The 20,806-nt window shown below is 43.6% G+C and overlaps 1 protein-coding gene across 2 annotated transcripts; it reads left to right on the top strand.

Moving 5' to 3' along the window:
• The first annotated feature begins 226 nt into the window (after window positions 1-226).
• LOC142432502 (uncharacterized) lies at window positions 227-18,944 on the top strand. 2 transcript variants are annotated; one of them, XM_075537764.1, is made up of 3 exons: window positions 227-515; window positions 3,908-4,034; window positions 7,043-18,944. In XM_075537764.1, the coding sequence occupies exons 1-3, from the start codon at window positions 483-485 to the stop codon at window positions 8,827-8,829; spliced, it is 1,947 nt and encodes a 648-aa protein (XP_075393879.1). In that variant the 5' UTR covers window positions 227-482; the 3' UTR covers window positions 8,830-18,944. The 2 variants fall into 2 exon arrangements, with proteins under 2 accessions (XP_075393879.1, XP_075393880.1); XM_075537765.1 differs by lacking the exon at window positions 3,908-4,034.
• The last annotated feature ends 1,862 nt before the right edge of the window (window positions 18,945-20,806 follow it).

Genomic DNA, 20,806 nt, shown 5'->3' with positions numbered 1-20,806 from the left:
GGATGCGGGCTTGTGCACTCTCCACTGAAGGCTGCAGCCCGCTAAACCACTGTCTCCCAGCTAGGGAAGGGTGCTAAGCGTCGGCTTGGATGCAGCGAACAGACTACATTGCCCATAAGTCATCGCGGCACATTAAGCCAATGGCAGCCCAGAACATGGGCGCTCCAGGCTGCTAGGGCGGTACTTCCGGCGTCACCGCCATTGACGTCATTTGCGGGCGCCCCTCTGTCAGCCCGGTTCGCAGCCTCTGCTTTGAACTGGGCTGGGAAGGGCCCCGACGAGGGCAGGACCCTCCCCGCGCCTTTGCTGCGAACCGCGTCCAGGTCGGTGAGGGTCGCCGCGCCTGACCTCGCGGCCCCCCGAGGGTGCAGCCATTTCCCCCGCGGAAGCCGGAGGTCACAGGCCAGCTGGGGTGTCAGGCTTCGGTCGCGACGCGCCCCGTCTGTCAGTCTCCCGGGACTCGGTTCAGCCCGCGGGAGCCCATGGCGCCGCCGCCGCGGACGGACCGGGCTCAGGTGAGAGAGGGTCTCATGTGCGCCCCCCGCTCACTTGCCGGGGATGGATGGTGTGACTTGGCGCGCGCCGCTTTCCTCTCTCAGGCTGCTCCGCGGGAGACAGGTGAGGCTGCCTGCGCCTGCCAAGCGTTACATCCGACGACGTCCGCAGTTCTACCCTGACGGCAGTGAGTTGAGTTGAGTTTTCACCTCCAGTACCTGGGCCCCCGGAGGGCAATCGCTCTCGGGGGTTGTGGGAGAATTTCCAGTTCCCGGCGATCCGTGGGATGAACTCTGGAAGGGTGCCCAAAGCGGAGGAACCAGTTTGTACAAATCCTTGGACAAATTCGGGATCCTGGAGTCTTAATTTTGGCTCTTGGTGTGAGAGATCCAGAGGATAGGAGACGGGTAGACATGGCGAACCGGAGAGGTGAACTTGTGTGGGGACCACACAGGTTTGTTACAGAAACTGAAAATGTTCTAGTTCCCACCGTAGCAAGTCGCCTCTGTCTGCAGAGTGGAGACACTATTGGGATGACTGAATTTTCTAAAGAAACAAAACTAGTGACATATATATATAATATATATTAGGGTGAACTTTGTATCATGAAAAGGTGGGTCCGCAGCTAGCTGGAACCCTCTCAGACTGATGCAGCTGCCCGCTGATAAGGCAGAAAAGTGAAGGGAGAACTAGGGAGATCACAGGCTAGTGGAAGAGTCGTGTGGCACCCCAGCGCCCAGGGCCACCTAGGCAAGTAGGTAGGTGAATATCAAGAGAGCTCATCCTCTTCAGTGTCTCTAATAAGAAGGTCCCACTCCCAAAGGGGCTTCGCCAGGCTATGGACTGATTGAGAGACTGGATTCCACCCCTACCTATGCACAGGTATATCAAGTTGACAAGATTCTAACCATTACAGGTAGGAGGCCAGGACAGAGTCTACTTCTCTGCTGCAGTAATACTCATGATGGTGGTAATCCAGGTCAAGGGACCAGAGTGGTGGCTATGGAAGTTAGAGAAGTGGGTTGATTTTGTATGCTTTTTTTTTTTTTTTTAAGTAGGCCCAACCAGGTTTACTGCCCTTTGTCTTCACTTGATTTTGGGGACCCTGGTTCCAGAATTCAGACCAAAGGTTTAAATGGAGAGGTTCCCATTTCTGGAGACCAGTGGGATGAAGACCAGAGAGTATAATAGACCCAGGAATGGGCATTTTTAGGTGCTTGGAGGTGAGGATTATTTGGGAATGTTCAAGGGACGATGGAACAGAACTAACTGCCATCAAGTTGATGGTGACTCCTAGCAGCCCTGCAGGACAGGATAGAACTGCCCTTATGCATTCCCAAGATTGTAACTGTGTACAGGAGTTGAAAACCTTGTCTGTCTCCCATGGAGCATGTGGTGGTTTCCAACTGCTGACCTTGCAGATCGCAGCCCAACTCGTAACCACTATACCATCAGGGCTCCTGTGTTCAAGGAACAGTGTCTTAATTGTGCTTCTTGGAACAGAGCAGGGGACTAGAGTCAGGAGGAACATCTGCTTGAAGAGCTGAGCCTATGTTCTGAGGGTGGAGAAAGCCAGGGATGGTGCGGAGATGAGACAGCTGACCTAACTTAGCCTTAGGCAAGAGCCCATTGTAATGGGTCCCATGTGTGCTGATGGTGATGGGAAGTAAAAGTGGTTGGCTTCACTATCTGATTTTTAAGTTCATTGGCTAGATTTTCTGATTCGAGAGGTGAGCTAGAGGAAGGAAGGAGAAAGGAGGGCTCCTAGGCATTTTGGTTTTAGCTGGAAGAATGATGGGTGTGTCATCAGCTGAGGGAGCTGATGGTTAAGAGCTATTTTCAGGGACTGGGTCAGGAGTTGGTTTTGAGGTGTTCCAGAGACGCCCTCATTTGAGGCATCTAGCTGGGTATGTAGGTCCTGGGTAGTAGTTCAGTGGAGTCAGATGGAACCATGAATCCGGTCAGTAATCTCTGGGTCGGGAACATGCTGTACTTGGTAACTTACCAAAGAGTTCATGTGCAACCAGAGGAACCTCAGACGGTCTCCTGATAAGCTTCTGAATGATCCTGTTTTGTTGGTACAGGCTGTTGAGTTGGCTGTGATTTATAGTGGCCCATCGGTACCACAGCGCAATAGCTGCCCAATCCTCTGCCAACAATTGTGTCCATATTTGAGCCCATTTGTCAGTCCATATCACTGAAAGCTTATCTCTTTTTTGCTGACCCTCTGCTTTAGCAAGCATGACGCCCTTCTCCAGGAATTGATTCATCCTGATGACACACCCAAAGTACACGAGATGAAGCATCTTTACTACCATCCTTGCTTCTGAGGAACATTCTGAATGTACATTTTCCCAAACATATTTGTTCAACTTTCTGGCAGCCCACAGCCATTGAAGAGACTGTACAATACTGGTCTACTCTGACACACACTGGGTCACCATCAGTCAGAATCAACTCAGCAGCACTGGTTTATCTTCAAGTCGTGGTGGCGGGGCCAGTAGTGAACAAGGGAATAAGAAAGTGGAGACTGGGTCTTTTTTTAATTTTCACTGAGTCTCTTATTTGGGCACCTGAGGTTTGAGTGTTATAAGGACAGATGATCACTAGAGAAACAAATTCATAGACACTCGTGTATAAGAAAGAGCTTTATATAAAAGACCAATTGAATATTGAGAAAACATCCCAGTCCAGATCAGGTCCCTAAGGTCCGATACCAATCTATAAAGTCCTCTTCAGACAAACAAAACACATGCAATGACACTGAATGCAGGAAGAGCACAGGACAGAGGTTGGGAAGTCTTGTGGATCCAGTGGCAGTAGAAGCATCTCAGCGCTGGCAGGGGTCTCTACTTGACTCTTTCAGCTCCAGAGCTCTAGCGTAGCTCCATGTGTCTTCTCAACAGGAATGTCTCACGGGGAATGAGCGTGTGTCCCTCCTCCAGTGAGCTATTTATCTGCTTAGTGGCTCCAAATGAGGTCATCAAGCTGCGACCTCATTGACAGGCTAAACTCCACCCCTTCACTTGTAATCATCTCAAATTGACAACGGATTATGTAAGTGCTACAAGCACGCCATAGGTGCCATGTGTAGAGTGGCATGGAAGATGCTATATACATGCTGTGAGCCGGGGTTTGGGAGGAGCATGAATTCAACTCCTTAAGACCCCAGTGCTGGAGGCTTAGGAGCCTTGAGGGCACAATGGTTAAGCATTTGGCTGCTAACCGCAAGGTTGGCGATTTGAAGCCTTCAGTCACTCTGTGGGAGAAAAGACCAGATGATCAGCTCAGATGAGGCCTGGCCCCTGCTTTTGAACTTAATAGAGTGGGCAGGAGGTCGATGTGTGAGTGGGGAGCCTGGGAGCCCTGGGAGAGATGTTACCTGTGGGCTGAGTTGTCCCCATCCTCACAGGACTCCGTGACCTTCGAGGATGTGTTCGTGTACTTCTCCCGGGAGGAGTGGGGGCTCCTTGATGAGGCTCAGAGACTTCTGTACCGTGATGTTATGCTGGAGAACTTTGCCTTGGTGGCCTCATTGGGTAAGTTCCTATTTTAGTTATCTATTGCTAAGTGGTAAGTCACTGTAAAACTTAGCAGTCAAAAGCAACAGAAATTGGTTTTCCCTCTTTTTTAAAAGGATTGGGAAGCTGGCGACAGCTTACCTGGATGTTTTGGGCTCAGGGTTTCTCATGAGTTGCAGTCAAGCTCCTGAACACATCTGTGGCCTCATCTGAAGGCCCACCTGGAGAAGAATCCACGTTTAAGCTTATTCACGTGATTGCATGCAAGATTTCACTGTTTTTGGTCTGTGAACAGTAGTCCCTTGTTAGCCCGAGGCCTTAGTTCCTTGTCATGAGAGCATCCCCATAATATGGACGCTAGCTTTTCTCAGAAAAGTCAAGAGAGAGTGTCCAGGATTGAATCCAGTTCTTTCATACTCTTCTCTCAAAAATGGCATTCCATTTTGTTTGTCATATTCTATTCCTAGAAATGGGGAGTCCTGCTGGGGCAGTGATTTCAAGTGCGCACTGCTAACGGACAGGTCAGCGTTTGGAACCTATGTGCTGCTTGCAGAAGCAAGACGAGGCAGCCTGCTTCTGTAACGATGGCGGCCTAGGAAACCCTGGGTGGGAAGAGGGGGAACTTCTGTTCTCTCCTACAGTGTTGCTAACAGTTGGAATCAACTTGACGGCTGTGGGATTTTTAGAAATGAGTTAGTTTACCGTACAATTCAGTTAGGAGGTTTCCACAAAGGCAAGAAGATCAGGGCATCAAAGGTTGCTTTCCACAGGCCCGGAGGAAATTCTTTGGGGCCACGTCTGACCTTTTCTGACTGTACAGAGGAGACTCCAACTCCACACCAGTTCAAGGCTAATTGCCTTAAGGCAGAGGCTTGATTTTCCTCCGTCCTCCATCCTATTTTACTTTATTCTGAGAGCAGTCATCCCTCCCATGGGACTCCACTTCTCTGCTGGGGATGATAATTCATTGGAATGACAACACCGAGAAAATCATCACAATTATGAAACTTATTGAGGAAGCAAACAGGACACACAATATTAAGGGTACCATTCCTTTGTCCACAGCACCTTTTCTTAGCCATGTTGGCAGTTATGTTGTTGTGATATTTGGCCTCTCAGCCACATGGTCTTTTAGCCTCTGCTTTGTTCTGTGGGTCAGGGACCAAGAAACTCACTACTCTGCCTCATGGTCATGAGCCTGCTCCTCTACTCTCTCGTAGGATCTCGTACTGTTACCTATTGGCAATGCATGTCTCCTCTCAGCCCTCACAGGAAGCTCCTCTCTGGTTCCTCAGGATAGGCTGCTTTACGGTCACTCCTAGCACTGCTGTCTTCACTGCCAACTCTGCTGCTGGGCTTTTTCTGGCCTTGTTGCTATCTTCAGTGTGAAAGCCGTTGGCCCATGTTATAACTCTTGTAGGAGGCTCCTTGCCATCTCTCATTCTCTTCACTCTTCGTCTGCTTCTCTGTGGGGTTGACTGCTAATATATACAACTTCTTGTTAATTTCAAAGCGTGACCCCTGCCCACCCACCCCATCCCAGCAGGGCCTCAAACTGACCAGTTCTCTCTCAGTAGACCTCATTTGCATAGTAGGTTATGACTAAGTTAATTTACATAATCTATTGATCAATCCCGTCAAGGTATATACCAATCACAGGACAAGCTACAGCTCAGAACCTTGCAAAAAGTATCAAACCAAATTGTTTACAAATTACCCAGGAAATATAACATATTCTCTGGGGTAGAGAACAAAACCCATTGTCATGAAGTTGATGCTGATTCACAGTGACCATATACAGGGTTTGCAAGACCAAATCTGTATAGCAGCAATCTTCCTTGTGCAGTGACTGGTGTGTTGAACCGTTGAGCTTAGAGTTAGCAGCCAATGCACATCTCACAGCACAACCAAGCAAAGGTAATTCCGCAGGGCTTAATGGAAAAATCTCTCAAGCTCCTTTTCCAAAGAGCCAAGGTAAAAGGCCACATGTAAGCACCTATTTTCACCTCAACAGTGATCATTTCTTCTGTCTTTCAGCTCTTAACTATATCCCCCACTTCTTTTGACTTATTGTTTCACACTTCCTCTCTGTGCTCTGCAGCATTGTCTAAATTTCCTGTGTCATGCCGTGTGCACATAACCTTACTAGTCCTTTGTGGTAGTCACCTAATATGGTGTCAGTTTAAGGATTAAGAGTGTAGGGGTGGAGTCTAGCCTGTCAATCTGGAGATAGCCAGTGAGACGTCTATGGGGGCATAGCCTTCTCCTGAGAATTCTGGGAAATCTGGAAATTCCTTCTTGGAGGTAGGAGCCTCTATCTTTCTCGGTTCATTCCCTTGGAGACTGTCTACTGACAAAGCTGACTTCCCGCGAGGCATCCCTGAGGAGATGCCTCATGGACCTACCTTGATGCAGCCCTGAGATCTGGAATGGCCACGTGGAGACCCCTGCCAGTGCTGAGATGCTTCTACCACCAAAGACTTTCTACCCACTGGCCTGTGATCTACATTCGGTGTCATTGCATGTGTTTTCGTGAGTCTGAAGAGGACTTTTTAGATTGCTGCCGGACATATGGGCTAATATCGGACTTAAAACCTTGGACTGGACTGGGTTGGGTTTTCTCAATGTTCAATTCCTCTTGTGTATAAACCTCATATGTGTGTCTATGAATTTCTTTCTTCAGTCCACCCAGACTAACATATCCTTGAACACCTGCTGTTTCCTTGCAGTCACAATTTCCTGAGCCTGAATTCACACTTCTTCACAGGGCTCACCTGACAGCTGCAAGGGTTTGGACCTTGTTTCTCCTCTCTGTTCTATATACCATCATTGTGTCTTTACCCAATGTTCCTTCATTTTGTGAACCCTAGAGGCCTAGCATTGACTTGTAATCACTGATTCTAATTCTCCAATGCCACCAACAATCCCATAGGCTAGTTTCTAGTTATGTCACACACACTTTGATTATGAGCCTTCCACTCTGCACCCAAGTCAGTCTGTATTCACCAGCATGTTTCTGCTTTCAGGTTGTTGGCGTGATGAGGAGGAGACACTATCTGAACAGGATGTTTCTGTGGAAGGAATGTCACAGGTCATGATTCTGCCCACCCAGAGAGCCCACCTCTGTGAGAACTGTGGCCCATTCTTAGAAGACATTGTACAACTGGCTCAGCACCAGGGATCAGTTCTCACGCAGAAAACACACATCTGTGGGTCAAGTGGAGGAGACTTCTTTCCTCGTGTAAACTTTGAGCAGCAGCAGGAGCAACACAATATAGAGAAGCCTTTTAGAAAGGATGATTGTCAGGCCTCATTTGAAAAGAGCTGTGCAGTCTACATTTCAAGGTGGCCTTTCATGTACAGGGAGAAAGAGATGCACTTCCTGGACAGCCCTTGTCTCTTCCAGGAACAGACTGGGATGAGTTTATCCAAAAGGACTTCATGCACAGAATCCTTCCCTCAGAATTCAGCTCTGGGGCAGCACCAAGATGCCCATGCTGGACAGACCCTCTTCAAGTGTAGCAAGTATGGGGAAGCCTTTCTGAAGACCTTTGCTCTGCTCGACAACTGGATCACTGAGACTGAAAGACCCTTCAGATGCCTCACCTGTGGAAATGACTTCAAGGAGAAATCAGCTCTTATAAAACACAGAAAAACTCACGGTGGTGAAAAAGCTTATGTGTGTAAGGAATGTGGAAAAGCCTTCACTCACCTATCCCACCTTAGAACACACCAGAAATTTCATACAGGAAAAAGGCATCATACTTGCAACGAATGTGGGAAGGCCTTCAGCCGTAAAGACACCCTTGTTCAGCACCAGAGAGTTCACACGGGAGAAAGATCTTATGACTGCAGTGAATGTGGAAAGGCCTACAGCAGGAGCTCTCACCTTGTTCAGCACCAGAGAATTCATACTGGAGAAAGACCTTATAAATGTGATGAATGTGGGAAAGCCTTTAGCCGCAAAGACACCCTTGTTCAGCACCAGAGATTTCATACTGGTGAAAGGCCTTATGAGTGTAGTGAATGTGGGAAATTCTTCAGCCAAAGTTCCCACCTTATTGAGCACTGGAGAATCCATACTGGGGCAAGGCCTTATGAGTGTATTGAATGTGGGAAATTCTTTAGCCATAATTCCAGCCTCATTAAGCATCGGAGAGTCCATACAGGGGCAAGGTCTTATGTATGCAACAAATGCGGGAAAGCCTTTAGCTGCAAAGACACACTTGTTCAGCACCAAATAATTCACACTGGAGTAAGGCCTTATGAGTGCAGTGAATGTGGGAAAGCCTTTAGCCGCAAAGACACCCTTGTGCAGCACCAGAAAATCCACACTGGAGAAAGGCCTTATGAGTGTGGTGAATGTGGGAAATTGTTCAGCCATAGTTCCAACCTCATTGTCCACCGGAGAATTCACACTGGAGCAAAGCCTTATGAGTGCAATGAATGTAGGAAATGCTTTAGCCACAACTCCAGCCTCATTCTACACCAGAGAGTTCACACTGGAGCAAGGCCTTACGTGTGCAGTGAATGTGGGAAAGCCTACATCAGTAGCTCTCACCTTGTCCAACACAAGAAAGTCCACACTGGAGCTAGGCCTTATGAGTGCAGTGAATGTGGGAAATTCTTTAGCCGCAACTCTAGCCTTGTTTTACACCAGAGAGTCCACACTGGAGAAAAGCCTTATGTGTGTGGTGAATGTGGGAAAGCCTACAGCAGAAGCTCCCATCTTGTTCGACACAAGAAAGTACACACTGGTGAAAGGCCTCATGATTGCAATGATTTTGGTGATCATTTAGCTGTCGCTTTATAAATTGTTTATACCAAAATATTCACACTAGAATAATTTTATGCGTGCATAAAATGTACTGTTTCATTGCTCTTGTTTTTCGTTTTTATTTTTGTGAATTAGGTGGCTTACAGAGCTGATCATCCACTTTACTCTTGACAGTTCATACACAAATCCCCTTAGTGTACCATTGCTTATCACACGTTTCCATTCCTCCTCCTTTCCTAACCTGGACTGTGTCCTTGGAGAGATGCTGACCTTTGATCTTGAATGCTTGATTATTCTAACATGGGAGTGAGTTCAGTGACTAAGGGCCATAGTCTTGGGGTCCTACCAGTCTGTCCAACCAGTAACCCAGGTCTCTTATGATTTTGAGTTCTGCTTCACATTTTCCTTCCATTCTTTCCAGGACCTGAAGTTGATATTGATAGCCAGGAAGCATCTAATTCTTCTTGTCTAATGGTTGTGGAGACTGATGTTTATGTGTACATTAATCCACTGGACTAATTGTTTACAAAATATCTTTAGATTTCCATCAGTTTTCTGGATGAAGAGAAACTAATATAGACACCCTAGATGGTTGCTTAGAGCTCTTAAGACCCCAGTTGTTACTCACCAAAATAGAATATATAATATTGTCTTTGTTGACTATATTATTCCAGCTGACCTTTGTTTACCCTGAGACTATGGTTCTCCCAGTCCCCAAAACTCATTCCCTCATTCCCTCAAGTTGTTTGGTTGTATCTAAGTTGATATATATATATATATATATATATATATATACATACACATACACACACACACACACATATATATATATAAAACACTTTGCCCTCGTAAGCTCCACCACATTCATGGATATACCCTTGTACAGATAACCTTGTCAAACCTGTACACATTTGTGGGTATACACTCACTCTCTTTCCTACACCTGTTTAGCCCGTGTGTCAATTCAAGCATCTACTCATAGACCACCACCACCGCAAGATTGCGTATATAACAGTATTTGCCTTGGTTGCCTCTAATTCTGAAAATTTTTCATTGTCTTCTCCTGTCTCCATGACTTTTTCTGAAGCTCCTCATTGTAGTCTATTGGCTTTTCCTTCACCAAAACTAACACTTCCTCCTTCTACCTCTGGTATCCATCAGTGTTTATTTTATATGGAAATGTTTTGATTTTTTTAATAATAATTTTCTCATATAATATTTGCCCTTTGTGACCGACTAGTTTCACTCAGCATAATGTAATCCAGGTTCATCCATGTTTTGAAGTATCTTGCAAATTTATGTTTTTTCTTTAACATTATATAGTATTCCGCTGTGCGCATCTACCAAAGTTTATTTATTCTTCCATTGATGGACATTTAGGTGATTTCCTCTTTTTTTTTTCTGTGAATAGGCTATCACCTTGTTCAGTTCAGTAGTTCTTTCAGCACTGAGTACCCTTTGTGAGATTGCTATTAGGCAGCAGGTTAACCTTTTCCATTCAGATGATCACCCTGGGGACATTCCCATTGAGTGTCATGTACGTTGGAAGCTCTTGTGAGTTCCATTCTGAATTTTCCTGGGTTGTTGTCCTAGGTTTCTATCGCTGCCAGTGCCTATGGTGGAAGCCATCTTATAGCTACCAGTCATCAGAGTCCCATACTGTGTGTCCGTCACCCCAACATGATCTGGGGATGCACACTTCAGTGTTCTCTTTCCTATTCTGGAGAGAATCATAATTATTTGAGCACACTTGCTGATCATTTTCTCCATTATGACTGGCTTCTGAGTGTACATGGCATGACTTTGGCCAAAAGGCTTTCAGCTGGGATCCACTCAATGCTTCCAGAAAGGTGCCTCTTCATGGATGATGTTGGCTGTACATGTGTGAGCTGTGATGAATTTTCCCTGCTTCTGAGTCACCTAACCCTGTAACTGCCTTCCTCTTGCTGGTCTGGTTTGTATAATGCCTTATTGTGTAATCCATTTTTTTTTGTGGGGGGTAGTATTCTGTTCATAGTGCAAAGGGAGTTGGGAAAAGAATTGGGTTTACCACCATGAAAAGAGGAACTTATTGTGCTCCTCCCACCCCCCACCCCCACAGCGTTTTGTGCCTATCATGGGGAGAAGATGGCAGAGAACAGCTGTTGGCTAAGTCTGACCTAACTTTCATGTTGCCCAGGAAGTGCCAGGTAGAACCGCAGAGCTCTGTGAACCTAATCGTGTGATGTAGCTCTGAGAATTTTTTGTAAGCCCAGAGGATGTCCTGAGAGGGAAATTTTTGACATCCTCCTCCTGTGCTATTGAGCACAGCACAAGTTGAATTCCTTGTTCTAGGGATTGCCTCACATTCTCCAGTACTGTGGAAGAAGCACTGTTTCTCAGACCTGTAGAGAAGACCAGAGTTCCATAGGCAGGTACCACTGAACGTTAGAGATGTTGGATCTGGTGGGAATCAACTATTGCTTTTAGATAGATGTACTTTTTCTCTTGAGTAAAATATCTAGGAATGGACAGGAGGGGCCAAAGTGTCGATGGATGTGTAATTTAAAAAAAGAAACTGCTGCAGACTGAACTCTAAAGTTGTAGCATTTTACATTCACAGCAGCAGGGTATGAGTAATCCAGTCACATCACCACCTCACTAACACCTGGTATCCAGTCTCTCTCATAGTCATATCATTTTACAGTCTAGATGTAAAAACAAAATCAAACAGGTGCTTCAAGTCCACTCTGACTCATGGTGACCCCAGGCATATTAGAATGCAATTGTGATCCATAAGATCAAACTTTCAAAGATGGGACTTTCTGCTCACCCCAAAGTATACAGTATTGGAAACCCACAGGGGCAGTGTCCTTTGGGGCCACGATGAGTTGAAATAGACCCGATGGCAGAAGTTTTTGGAAGCAGATGGCCAGACCTTTTTTTTTCCTTCTTAACAGTCTTATTGGCCCCTAATCCACATATCAAACAATTCAGTAGTTCAATCATATCAAGAAGAGTTGTACAATCAATGCCACAATTAATTTAAGAATACCCCCCATGGTAAAATCACTTTTTAAAATGAGGTGTGTAATCACCAGTTCTAGTGATCCCACCCCTCCACTCCATATCTCTCACCCCCTCCAATACCTCCCCTATAAACCCTTGCATCTGTTCTTATCTCTATGTATCTACTCCTGTGCTTCACATACTAGAAAACCCAACAGAAACAGTGGTAAGGATAAAATCATAATGCAAAAGTAAAAATACAAATAGTAAGAAAGAAAAGATTGCCGTGAATATTTAAAAGACCAGGGAAGACATTTTTGTCATGGAGCTATCAAGAGATACTTGCACCTAAAAGAATTTTAGGTTGGGTCAAGAGGGAGGTCAACCTGACAAGTGTCAAGTTCAATCCAGTATAATCACAATTACAATGATCCCTACCCGATAAAACTGTTTGAGACACTAGTTTATGGCTAGTGTGGATCTGCCTGTGGCTTAATCTGACTAAATAGTCTTCAGGTGGGTGGCTTTGGGCCCCTACTGTCTTCCATAGCTGCATACAAATCGAGTGTTTTCAATTTAGGCTCTGATGCTTTTCCCTTTGTCATATTTGAATTTTGTTACTGTCCTCTTTGGATCACACAAGTTGGTGTTTTTTCCATGTGGACTTTAGTTGACTTCTTGCTTAGATGACTGCTTGTTTGAATACAAGCATTTAAGCCCCCAGACACTATTCCAATTAATAGACAGGCGCCATCTGTTTTCTTCACCACACTTTGTTGTAGCACCCTTATTTTCAATGATCATTTCATGAAGATGAGTATCGAGTAGGGCCATGTTATCAGAACTAACTATTAGGCTGTTTCCTTCAGAGGCTAGCAGCTCATCTTTTGCATTTCTCAGACAGCTGACAGGCAGCATGATGGCTCCTAAACGCCAGTCTTCGAACCTGTCTCAAAGGAAGAAACCTAAGCTGCAGGGGACTCTGGCCTCTCGAAGGAGGAAAAAGAGCAGCAGGAAGCAATTTGATGAAGTATGGAATGAAATAAATAGGCAATGGACAAGCCAGTGAGGAGATTTTGAAAGTAGAAGAGAAATATAACAATCTCTGCCAACCATTCTTTCAGAAGAGGTCAGAATTGATCACCCAAATCCAGAATTTGGGCCTGACAACATTTGTCAACCATCTACAAGTGTCTGCCTTGCTTGGGGAAGAGGATGAAGAGGGACTGCATTATTTGACCAGAGTTGAAGTGACAGAATTTGAAGATATTAAATAAGTTTACAGAATCGATTTTTCTTTTGTTGAAAATGCTTACTTCAAAAATAAAGTTCTCTCCAAAGAATTTCATCTGAAAGAGAGTGGTGATCCATCTTCAAAATCAATTGAAATCAGATGGGAATTTGGAAAGGACTTGATGAAACATTCAAGAGGCAGCATGAAGAACCAAGTGCAGATGAGTTAGGAGAAGTCATCAAAGAGGATATTTGGCCAAATCCATTACAGTACTATTTGGTTCCTGATATGGATGATGATGAAGGTGAAGGAGAAGAAGGTGGTGATGATGATGAAAAAGGTTTAGAAAACATTGATGAAGGGGATGAAGATGAAGGGAAAGAAGATAAAGATGATGGTGAGGGAGGGGAAGGAGTGGAGGATGAAGGAGATGATGACTAACAGAACACTGATGGATTCCAACCTTTTGAAATTTTCTTCCATCCCTGGGAGCAAGTTGCAGTCTTTTTTTGTTTGTTTGTTTTTTCTCTTGTGCTCAGTTGCCCTGTTTTTGAGTTCTCTTTTCTCTCTTCTACCTTATGGTTCTCAACTTATTTGGGGGGTGGGGTATGGGAATAATTCCTTGAGTAGAATACAGTGGAAAAGAGTCTCTAAACCCTTGTGTTCAAATTAACTTTTAATCATTTTATTAGGGGTGCATACAACTTTTAGCACAATCCATACACACATCAATTGTGTAAAGCACATTTGTACATTCATTGCCCTCATCATTCTCAAAACATTTGCTCTCCACCTAAGCCCCTGGCATCAGCTCCTCATTTTTCCCTCCCTCCCCGCTCTCCCTCCCTTGTGAACCCTTGATAATTTATAAATTATTATTTTGTCATATCTTGCCCTGTCTGATGTCTCCCTTCACCCACTTTTCTGTTGTCCATCCCCCAGGGAGGAGGTCACATGTAGATCCTTGTAATCGGTTCCCCCTTTCCAACCCACCCTTCCTCTGCCCTCCCAGTATCACCACTCACACCACTGGTCCTGAAGGGATCATCTGCCACGAGTTCCCTGCATTTCTAGTTCCTATTTACACCAGTGTACATCCTCTGGTCTAGCCAGATTTGTAAGGTAGCATTGGGATCATGATAGTGGGGGAGGAGGAAGCATTTAGGAACTAGAGGAAAGTTGTATTTTTCATCTTTGCTACATCGCACCCTGACCGGTCTCCTCCCTGAGATGCCTCTGTAAGGGGATGTCCAGTGGCCTACAAATGGGCTTTGGGTCTCCACTCCGCATTCCCCCCCCCCATTCACTATGATAGGATTTTTTGTTCTGGTGATGCCTGATACCAGATTCCTTTGGCACCTCGTCATTGCACAGACTGGTGTGCTTCTTCCTTGTGGGCTTTGTTGCTTCTGAGCTAGATGGCCACTTGTTTACCTTCCAGCTTTTAAGACCCCAGGCTTGTTTACCTTCAAGCCTTTAAGACCCCAGACGCTATATTTTTTGATAGCCAGGCACCATCAGCTTTCTTTGCCACATTTGCTTATGCACCCATTTGTTTTCAGCGATCATATCATGGAGGTGAGCACACAATGATATGAATTTTGTTCTTTGTCAATTTTTATCCCTTCCCGTCTCAACAAAAACTATGGAATCTATACACCACCGTGCTGTGAGGAAAAAAAAGGCCCTCTGCCCCTTGGCTCTGCTAGCAGCTGGAGGCTGCTAGCTTCCTGTGTAGTAGTGCATAGAATTCTAGCTTTTTTCCTCCTTTCTTTGTATATTGGGCTCAGAGATTTTACTATGTCTCTATGTGAACATGGACAGTTAGCATTTACCGAAATGTATCTGTCTACTTTCTCTTGTGTTTTTTTTGTTTTGTTTTATTTTTAAGGAAAACACTTTTTTAAAAAGGGGGTCTTTGAGGGTGGTTTGAGATGTTTGGGTGGGTTAAGTGGGCATTTTGACAACATGGCTTCTCCTTTGGCATGTTTAATTGTGATGTTTAATGGACATCCTTGCAGTTTAAGATGACACTTTTAAAATAAAATTCTCTCCTAATGATGACTTTGAACCCTGCCACTCAATGGGAGAATCAGCAGAACCTGTAGGATCTTCTTTGGAATTAACAATCTCGATTGTAATTTTGTACCTGTTTATTTTAAACTTTTTGTTTCACTGGAAAGGAAAGATGCTCAGTTTTAAACATTAAAATGTACAAGTTGTTTTGTTAGCATAAAACAATGTGTAAAAAAATAAAGCCCCATAAGACCAACCACCTGAACAACAACAATAAACCAATTAGCAGACAATAAAGGATAAAAGCAAGTAAACTAAAGGCAGGAAAACAAAAACCCATAGAAGCAGAAAAGTAAAACATTGTCAATCACCCCCCTGGGGTATAATGCGATTGCACTTGTAACACCCTCAATTTTTGCAATGATGCATCACTGCACACTGTAGGTATGAGGAGTGTATGCAAGTATAGTTCTGGGTGAGCTGCAAACCATGAGTTGTTGCTTCACACAATTCCATTTCCCATTTAATTGGGCTCTGTTTAACTTAAGCATGGGGCTTGGTGCCAGGTGGAAACTCCCTGGATCAGTTCTTCCAAGTTCAAATCCCTACTCGACAGATCAAAGCCTGTCATGTCGCTGCTCAGGAGGCATTGAGGTACTAAATATATGGTGATTCTGAGTCCCTTTCCATTGGACACCCATCAAACCAGGGATTCCCGCCAAGATCCAGTGACCACCACTTCCACAGGTTTGGGCCACTCTGCTTCTCCCATCTGAATACTGCAGTTCTCACTCCAAGGGTGCAGTCACCTTGGAGGCAGGGCTCAGTTCATTCTGCCCAGCTTCTATGTTAACTCCTGGTGTAGTCCCTGGCTTATGCCACGCTGCCCTCAAAAAGTCAGTGTCCAAACAACAACAACAAAAGTCAGGGTCCAAGGACATCATGGTGTCCAGGACATATACTTCACTGAGGGTTGGGTAGAAAGGTATTCGTAGTGTCTCACCATGACCATAAAATCTGGATCATTGTCCCCCTAGGTTCCCTACACTCAATGGTTAGCATCTCTTCCGGATGGGAGGTGACTTCTCCCCAATCGCGCACGTTAACAATGACAGATGTTAATATAACAATTGACAGCATTTGGATATGATCTGTGAATTATTTAATTCTATTTTATCAACTTGACATTACAACTCATTATGAATCGAGACAAAATACAACTGGACCAGTGGACAACATCATGATAAACGGAAATGAGATTAAAAGGATCTAATTTGGCTTGGATCTACATCAATGTTCATAGAAGCAGCATTCAAGAAGTTAAATGATGTATTGCAATGGACAAACCTGCTGCACTAGACTTCTTTAAAGTATTGATGAGAGGGGGCAGGGGGAATTAGAACTGATTGTGATGATGTATACACAACTCTTTCAAAAAGCGATTTAACCATGGAAGTGTAGGATATGTCAGTATTATATCAAGAAAAATACTAAAAAAAAAAAAAAACCCAACCAAACTTGCCCTATTGTTATCATGGCTGAAGGAGGAATAGTTTTTAAGTAGGGGGCATTGAGTTCATTTTAATGAACATTGATTTTAATGGTGGTGAAACAATTTCAAGATGGATATCAATAATGGTTGTACAACACAAAGAGTATAGTCAATGACATTGAATTATACATGTAGAAGTTGTTGAATTGGAGGATGTTTTGTTGAGTGTATTCTTGCCAAATTTGAAGAAAAATACCTGAATACTAGTGACTACAAAGAAGAAGAAAATGTTCTAAAGTTGATTATGGTAAAGATTATACAACTCTTCTTGATTGTATGGTATGTAAATGAAGTGCCAATAAAATTGTTTTTTAAAAAAAGTGTTGAAGAGCAAAGACTCAAGGACTAAGATGCACCTGACTCAAGCCATCCTGTATTTAGTCACCTCGTATATTTATGTGAAAGCTGGACAATTAATTAGGAAGACCACAGATGGATAGATGCATTTGGATTATGGTGTTGCCAAAGAACATTGGAAGTATCATAAAAGAACAAATAAATCTATCTTGGAAGAAATAACCACTACAGTGCCGATTGGAAATGAGCATGGGTAGACTTCGTCTCACGTGCTTTGTGCATGTTGTCTGGAGGTAACATTCCCTGGAAAAGGACATCATATTTCACAAATTTTGTTAAAACCATTTTATCGACATACAGTATAATTCACATATTTGCAGTTCAATAGTTTACATATTAAAAAGTTGTGAATCATCACTACCATCAATTTTAGAACATTTTCTTCTTTCTTATACTCACCATTAGCTCCTCATTTCCCTTGAACCTCCCCTCTCGTAATTCTAAGAAATTACTAATCCAGTTACTGTCTTTTTATTTGTATATCCTGGATTTCATAGAAAACTATACACACACACCCCAAAAATCCAATAACAACAAGAACATAAAACACAGGAAAACCTCTGTTGAAAAGATAACAGAAAATAATAGAAATTTGTGGTGTGGTTAGGTGCCATTGAGTCAGTTCCAACTCATAGTGACCCTATTTAAAGCAGAACAACAGTAGAACAAATTTAAAATGGGCCAAAAGAGAGAACAAATGATAAGGTATTAAATTGTTACCTAACTACATTTGCCATAGTCCCAATGCATTCTGTCTCAGAGCAAGGCTATTTACATCCCTGTTCAATGGTCAGAAAAAGAGTTGCTAGAGGCTCCATCCAATAGGGACCTTAGAAATGGATTTGGGGCTCTCACTGGCATTCATACCCTTCTACAAACTGGGTGTCAAGAGTCTAAGCTGCAATACCATTTCCTCCTCTGAATTTAGATTTTGCTACTTACAATCTTTGGATTTAAAGTCTTTGGATCACACGGGCTGGTGTGTTCCCCCCCCCGCCCCTGTATTAACTTAGCTGTCATCTCACTTAAAAAACTGCTTGTTTTAAGACAAGTCTTTAAGGCTCCAGATGCTATTCTTTCTGATAGCTAGGTACCATCTGATTTTTTTCCCCACCACACTTTGCTGTAATATACATGTCTTCCAAAGGGCACCGTGCTTAATAAAGTATAGGGTCAGCAATAAACAGGGAGACCCGAAGTAGATGGATTGTCACAGTGACTGCGACAATGTGCTCAAGCGTAAGAACAACTGTGAGGATGGTGAAGTGCTAGACAACGTTTTCTTTTGTTGTGCATAGAGTCACAGCACCTAACAACAACAACAACAACAACAACAACAACAACAACATCACGTTTCCCAGGTTTTGAACATTGTAATCAGGCTCTGCAAGAGACTGTCTCTTGATTTAGGAAACACACACCAAAATATTCATTGTTCAAGGCATTCAGTGTTCTCAACTTACTCTTAATGTGTTAAAAAAAACACTATGCATGTACCTGATGAACAAATAAAGTTAAATAATCAATGAAATTTAATGACGGATTGTTTTAGGTACTCAGTTTCTCCAAGAACACACAAATCAAAATGGTCATTTGTGTTTGTTCCAACCCTGGCAGAACCACAGGGACATCTTCTAAGTGTTCTAACCACAGGCACAGCAGTGTTTATTCTGTTGCTATGAGTCAGACAGACTAGATATTTACCAACAACCGTAAAGAACGTCTGCCTTGAGCATTGTGCTTCTTTAAGTTCTACCTATTTGGGATTAAATTGACAATAGCCACTGCAAATATTTAGATAGGAAACTTAAGGGGCCACAAGTTTATGTTGATGCTTTTGTGAAAGAGGATGAGGATAGCTGCAGAACTTAAAATATATAATTAGTGTGTGGGGGTGGGAAGGGGAATAGGTGGCTGATGTCATTGGTGACTGTATAACCTCACTCAATGGGATCGAATAACGGAAGTGTATGTGTAAGATATGTGGCGGGTGGGACTATTATAGGCGAGAATCAATAAGGGGTTTGAGGGGTGGGTAGGGCAGGGAGGGGATAAAGAGTAGCTGATATTAAGGAGTTCAAGAAGAAAGAAAATGGTTTGAAATGGATTGTGGTAGCATTTGTACCCTAATAGAAATACTGCTTGATGTGAATGTATTGTGAAGTGATAAGATATCTGTCAGAGCTCCCAATAAAATGATTAAAAATTTAAAAAAATGTAATTGGTGCCGCTGAATTGTACATATAGAAATAGTTGAATTGGTGTGTTTTGTTATGCATATTTTCAACAACAGCAAAAATAATATACTTTTAAAAAGAAAAAACTTTTATAGCAAATATCACCCCTCCTGGTTGTTTAAAAATTTTCTTTAAATGTTTACTTTTGAATTCGGTGAAGGTTAACAAAGTAGGTCACTAGCATTGCATTAAAGATGTATACACATTTTGTGTCAACTCCTTCATTTTAAATCCCCTCAATGTACCATGGTGTATCCCTCTTTCTCCCGTGGTTTCCTACTTCCTTTCTCTCATCCTTCTTTTCCAACCCTCCATCCTGGGGCAAATCAGATGTGGCCCCTTTGAGCTTAAATGGTTGATCAATCTAACACAAGAGTGAGTTCACTATGAAGCCAAAGAACAGAGACAGGAATTGAATCGTTTCACAAGCAGTTTATTCCGATGCCAGCGATCTGGAGGAAGTGGTGTGAAAAGACCTTAACAGAAAGCTCATCTGAAGCCAAAGGGTTTTATAGTAGAGAGGAGGGGCCAAAGCCAAATGCACCACCCATGTCTGGGTTTCCAAGACTGTAGCTGTCCATGGAGTAGAAAGCTGGGAGCTGCTGGTGATTTTGAACTGCTTCCCATGCGGATCCCCACCAGCAGGATTCAAAGAGGAGGAAAGAGCGTGAAAAGGATGAAGTGCTGAGGTCATCTTTTGTGTTGGGATGAGGTTGAGCTGCCTCAGATGTACTTGAAGATCTTGGTCTGTGTTATTCCTTTGCGCACATCCCCTGGAATTCAGATGTTTTCTCTAGGGTCTAGATAGTTGATTGACATCACTCTGTTTCTGAGAGAATTAGTTTAAGGCTTTTTTTGAGCCATTTGAAACGAAATGGTTTCACTTTCTTCCATTTCACAGATTAGTTCTTAGAAAATTCCAGTTGCTGTAGTTAGTATTAATTCTTACAGGCTCCTACACCAGCACCCTGAATTTGAACTTCTATCCCCTGCAAGGGTGATAAAAACTGTCTGTTTGGGAGCGTCCCTCGTTTGTGTTATTCCTGTTATGGCAGCACTAATAAGTCAGTACCCAATTAATCGTTGTTGAAATACACAGCACACATTTCATGTCCATTTATACCACTTGGATATTCTCACTATTCGCTCACTGTCTCTTCCCGCACCTGCACTGTTTCAGTGTCCTCAGGAGTGGAAATGCACCCTATCTTGAACATAGACTCCTCAAATCCACGTAAAGTTCCTGGAGAGACACTGGCTGAGCTTTCTTCTTCACTGAACAGATTTCCACGTTCGGCGCTCATCTTCCCTTCAGATTTTATTAGTTCATGTCCCATGTGCTTATGCCTCTCCTGTTGTGACCTATTTTATAATTCTCTTAAATACGGTTTAGTGATTTGTACAAATCACACAAGGATTTCAGAGATCATCTGAAACCCCTTTGCACCCACTGTCACCACAATGAGAGGCATGATAATTACTTCCCAGCAAGGGGATGAGATCAAGGGATCCCGATATTTTATCTCAGTGTTTAGATGCTCCCTGACCACACTTGGACAGATGCTTCCACAGGACTCACTCTGCTGGAAGTCAATCCAAACTTGGAAAGTAATCTCAATCTTTCAGATA

The sequence above is a fragment of the Tenrec ecaudatus genome, chromosome 18, assembly GCF_050624435.1.
Source record: "Tenrec ecaudatus isolate mTenEca1 chromosome 18, mTenEca1.hap1, whole genome shotgun sequence".
In the NCBI taxonomy this organism is placed as follows: domain Eukaryota; kingdom Metazoa; phylum Chordata; class Mammalia; order Afrosoricida; family Tenrecidae; genus Tenrec; species Tenrec ecaudatus.
This window is presented reverse-complemented; position numbering and strand designations above follow the sequence as displayed.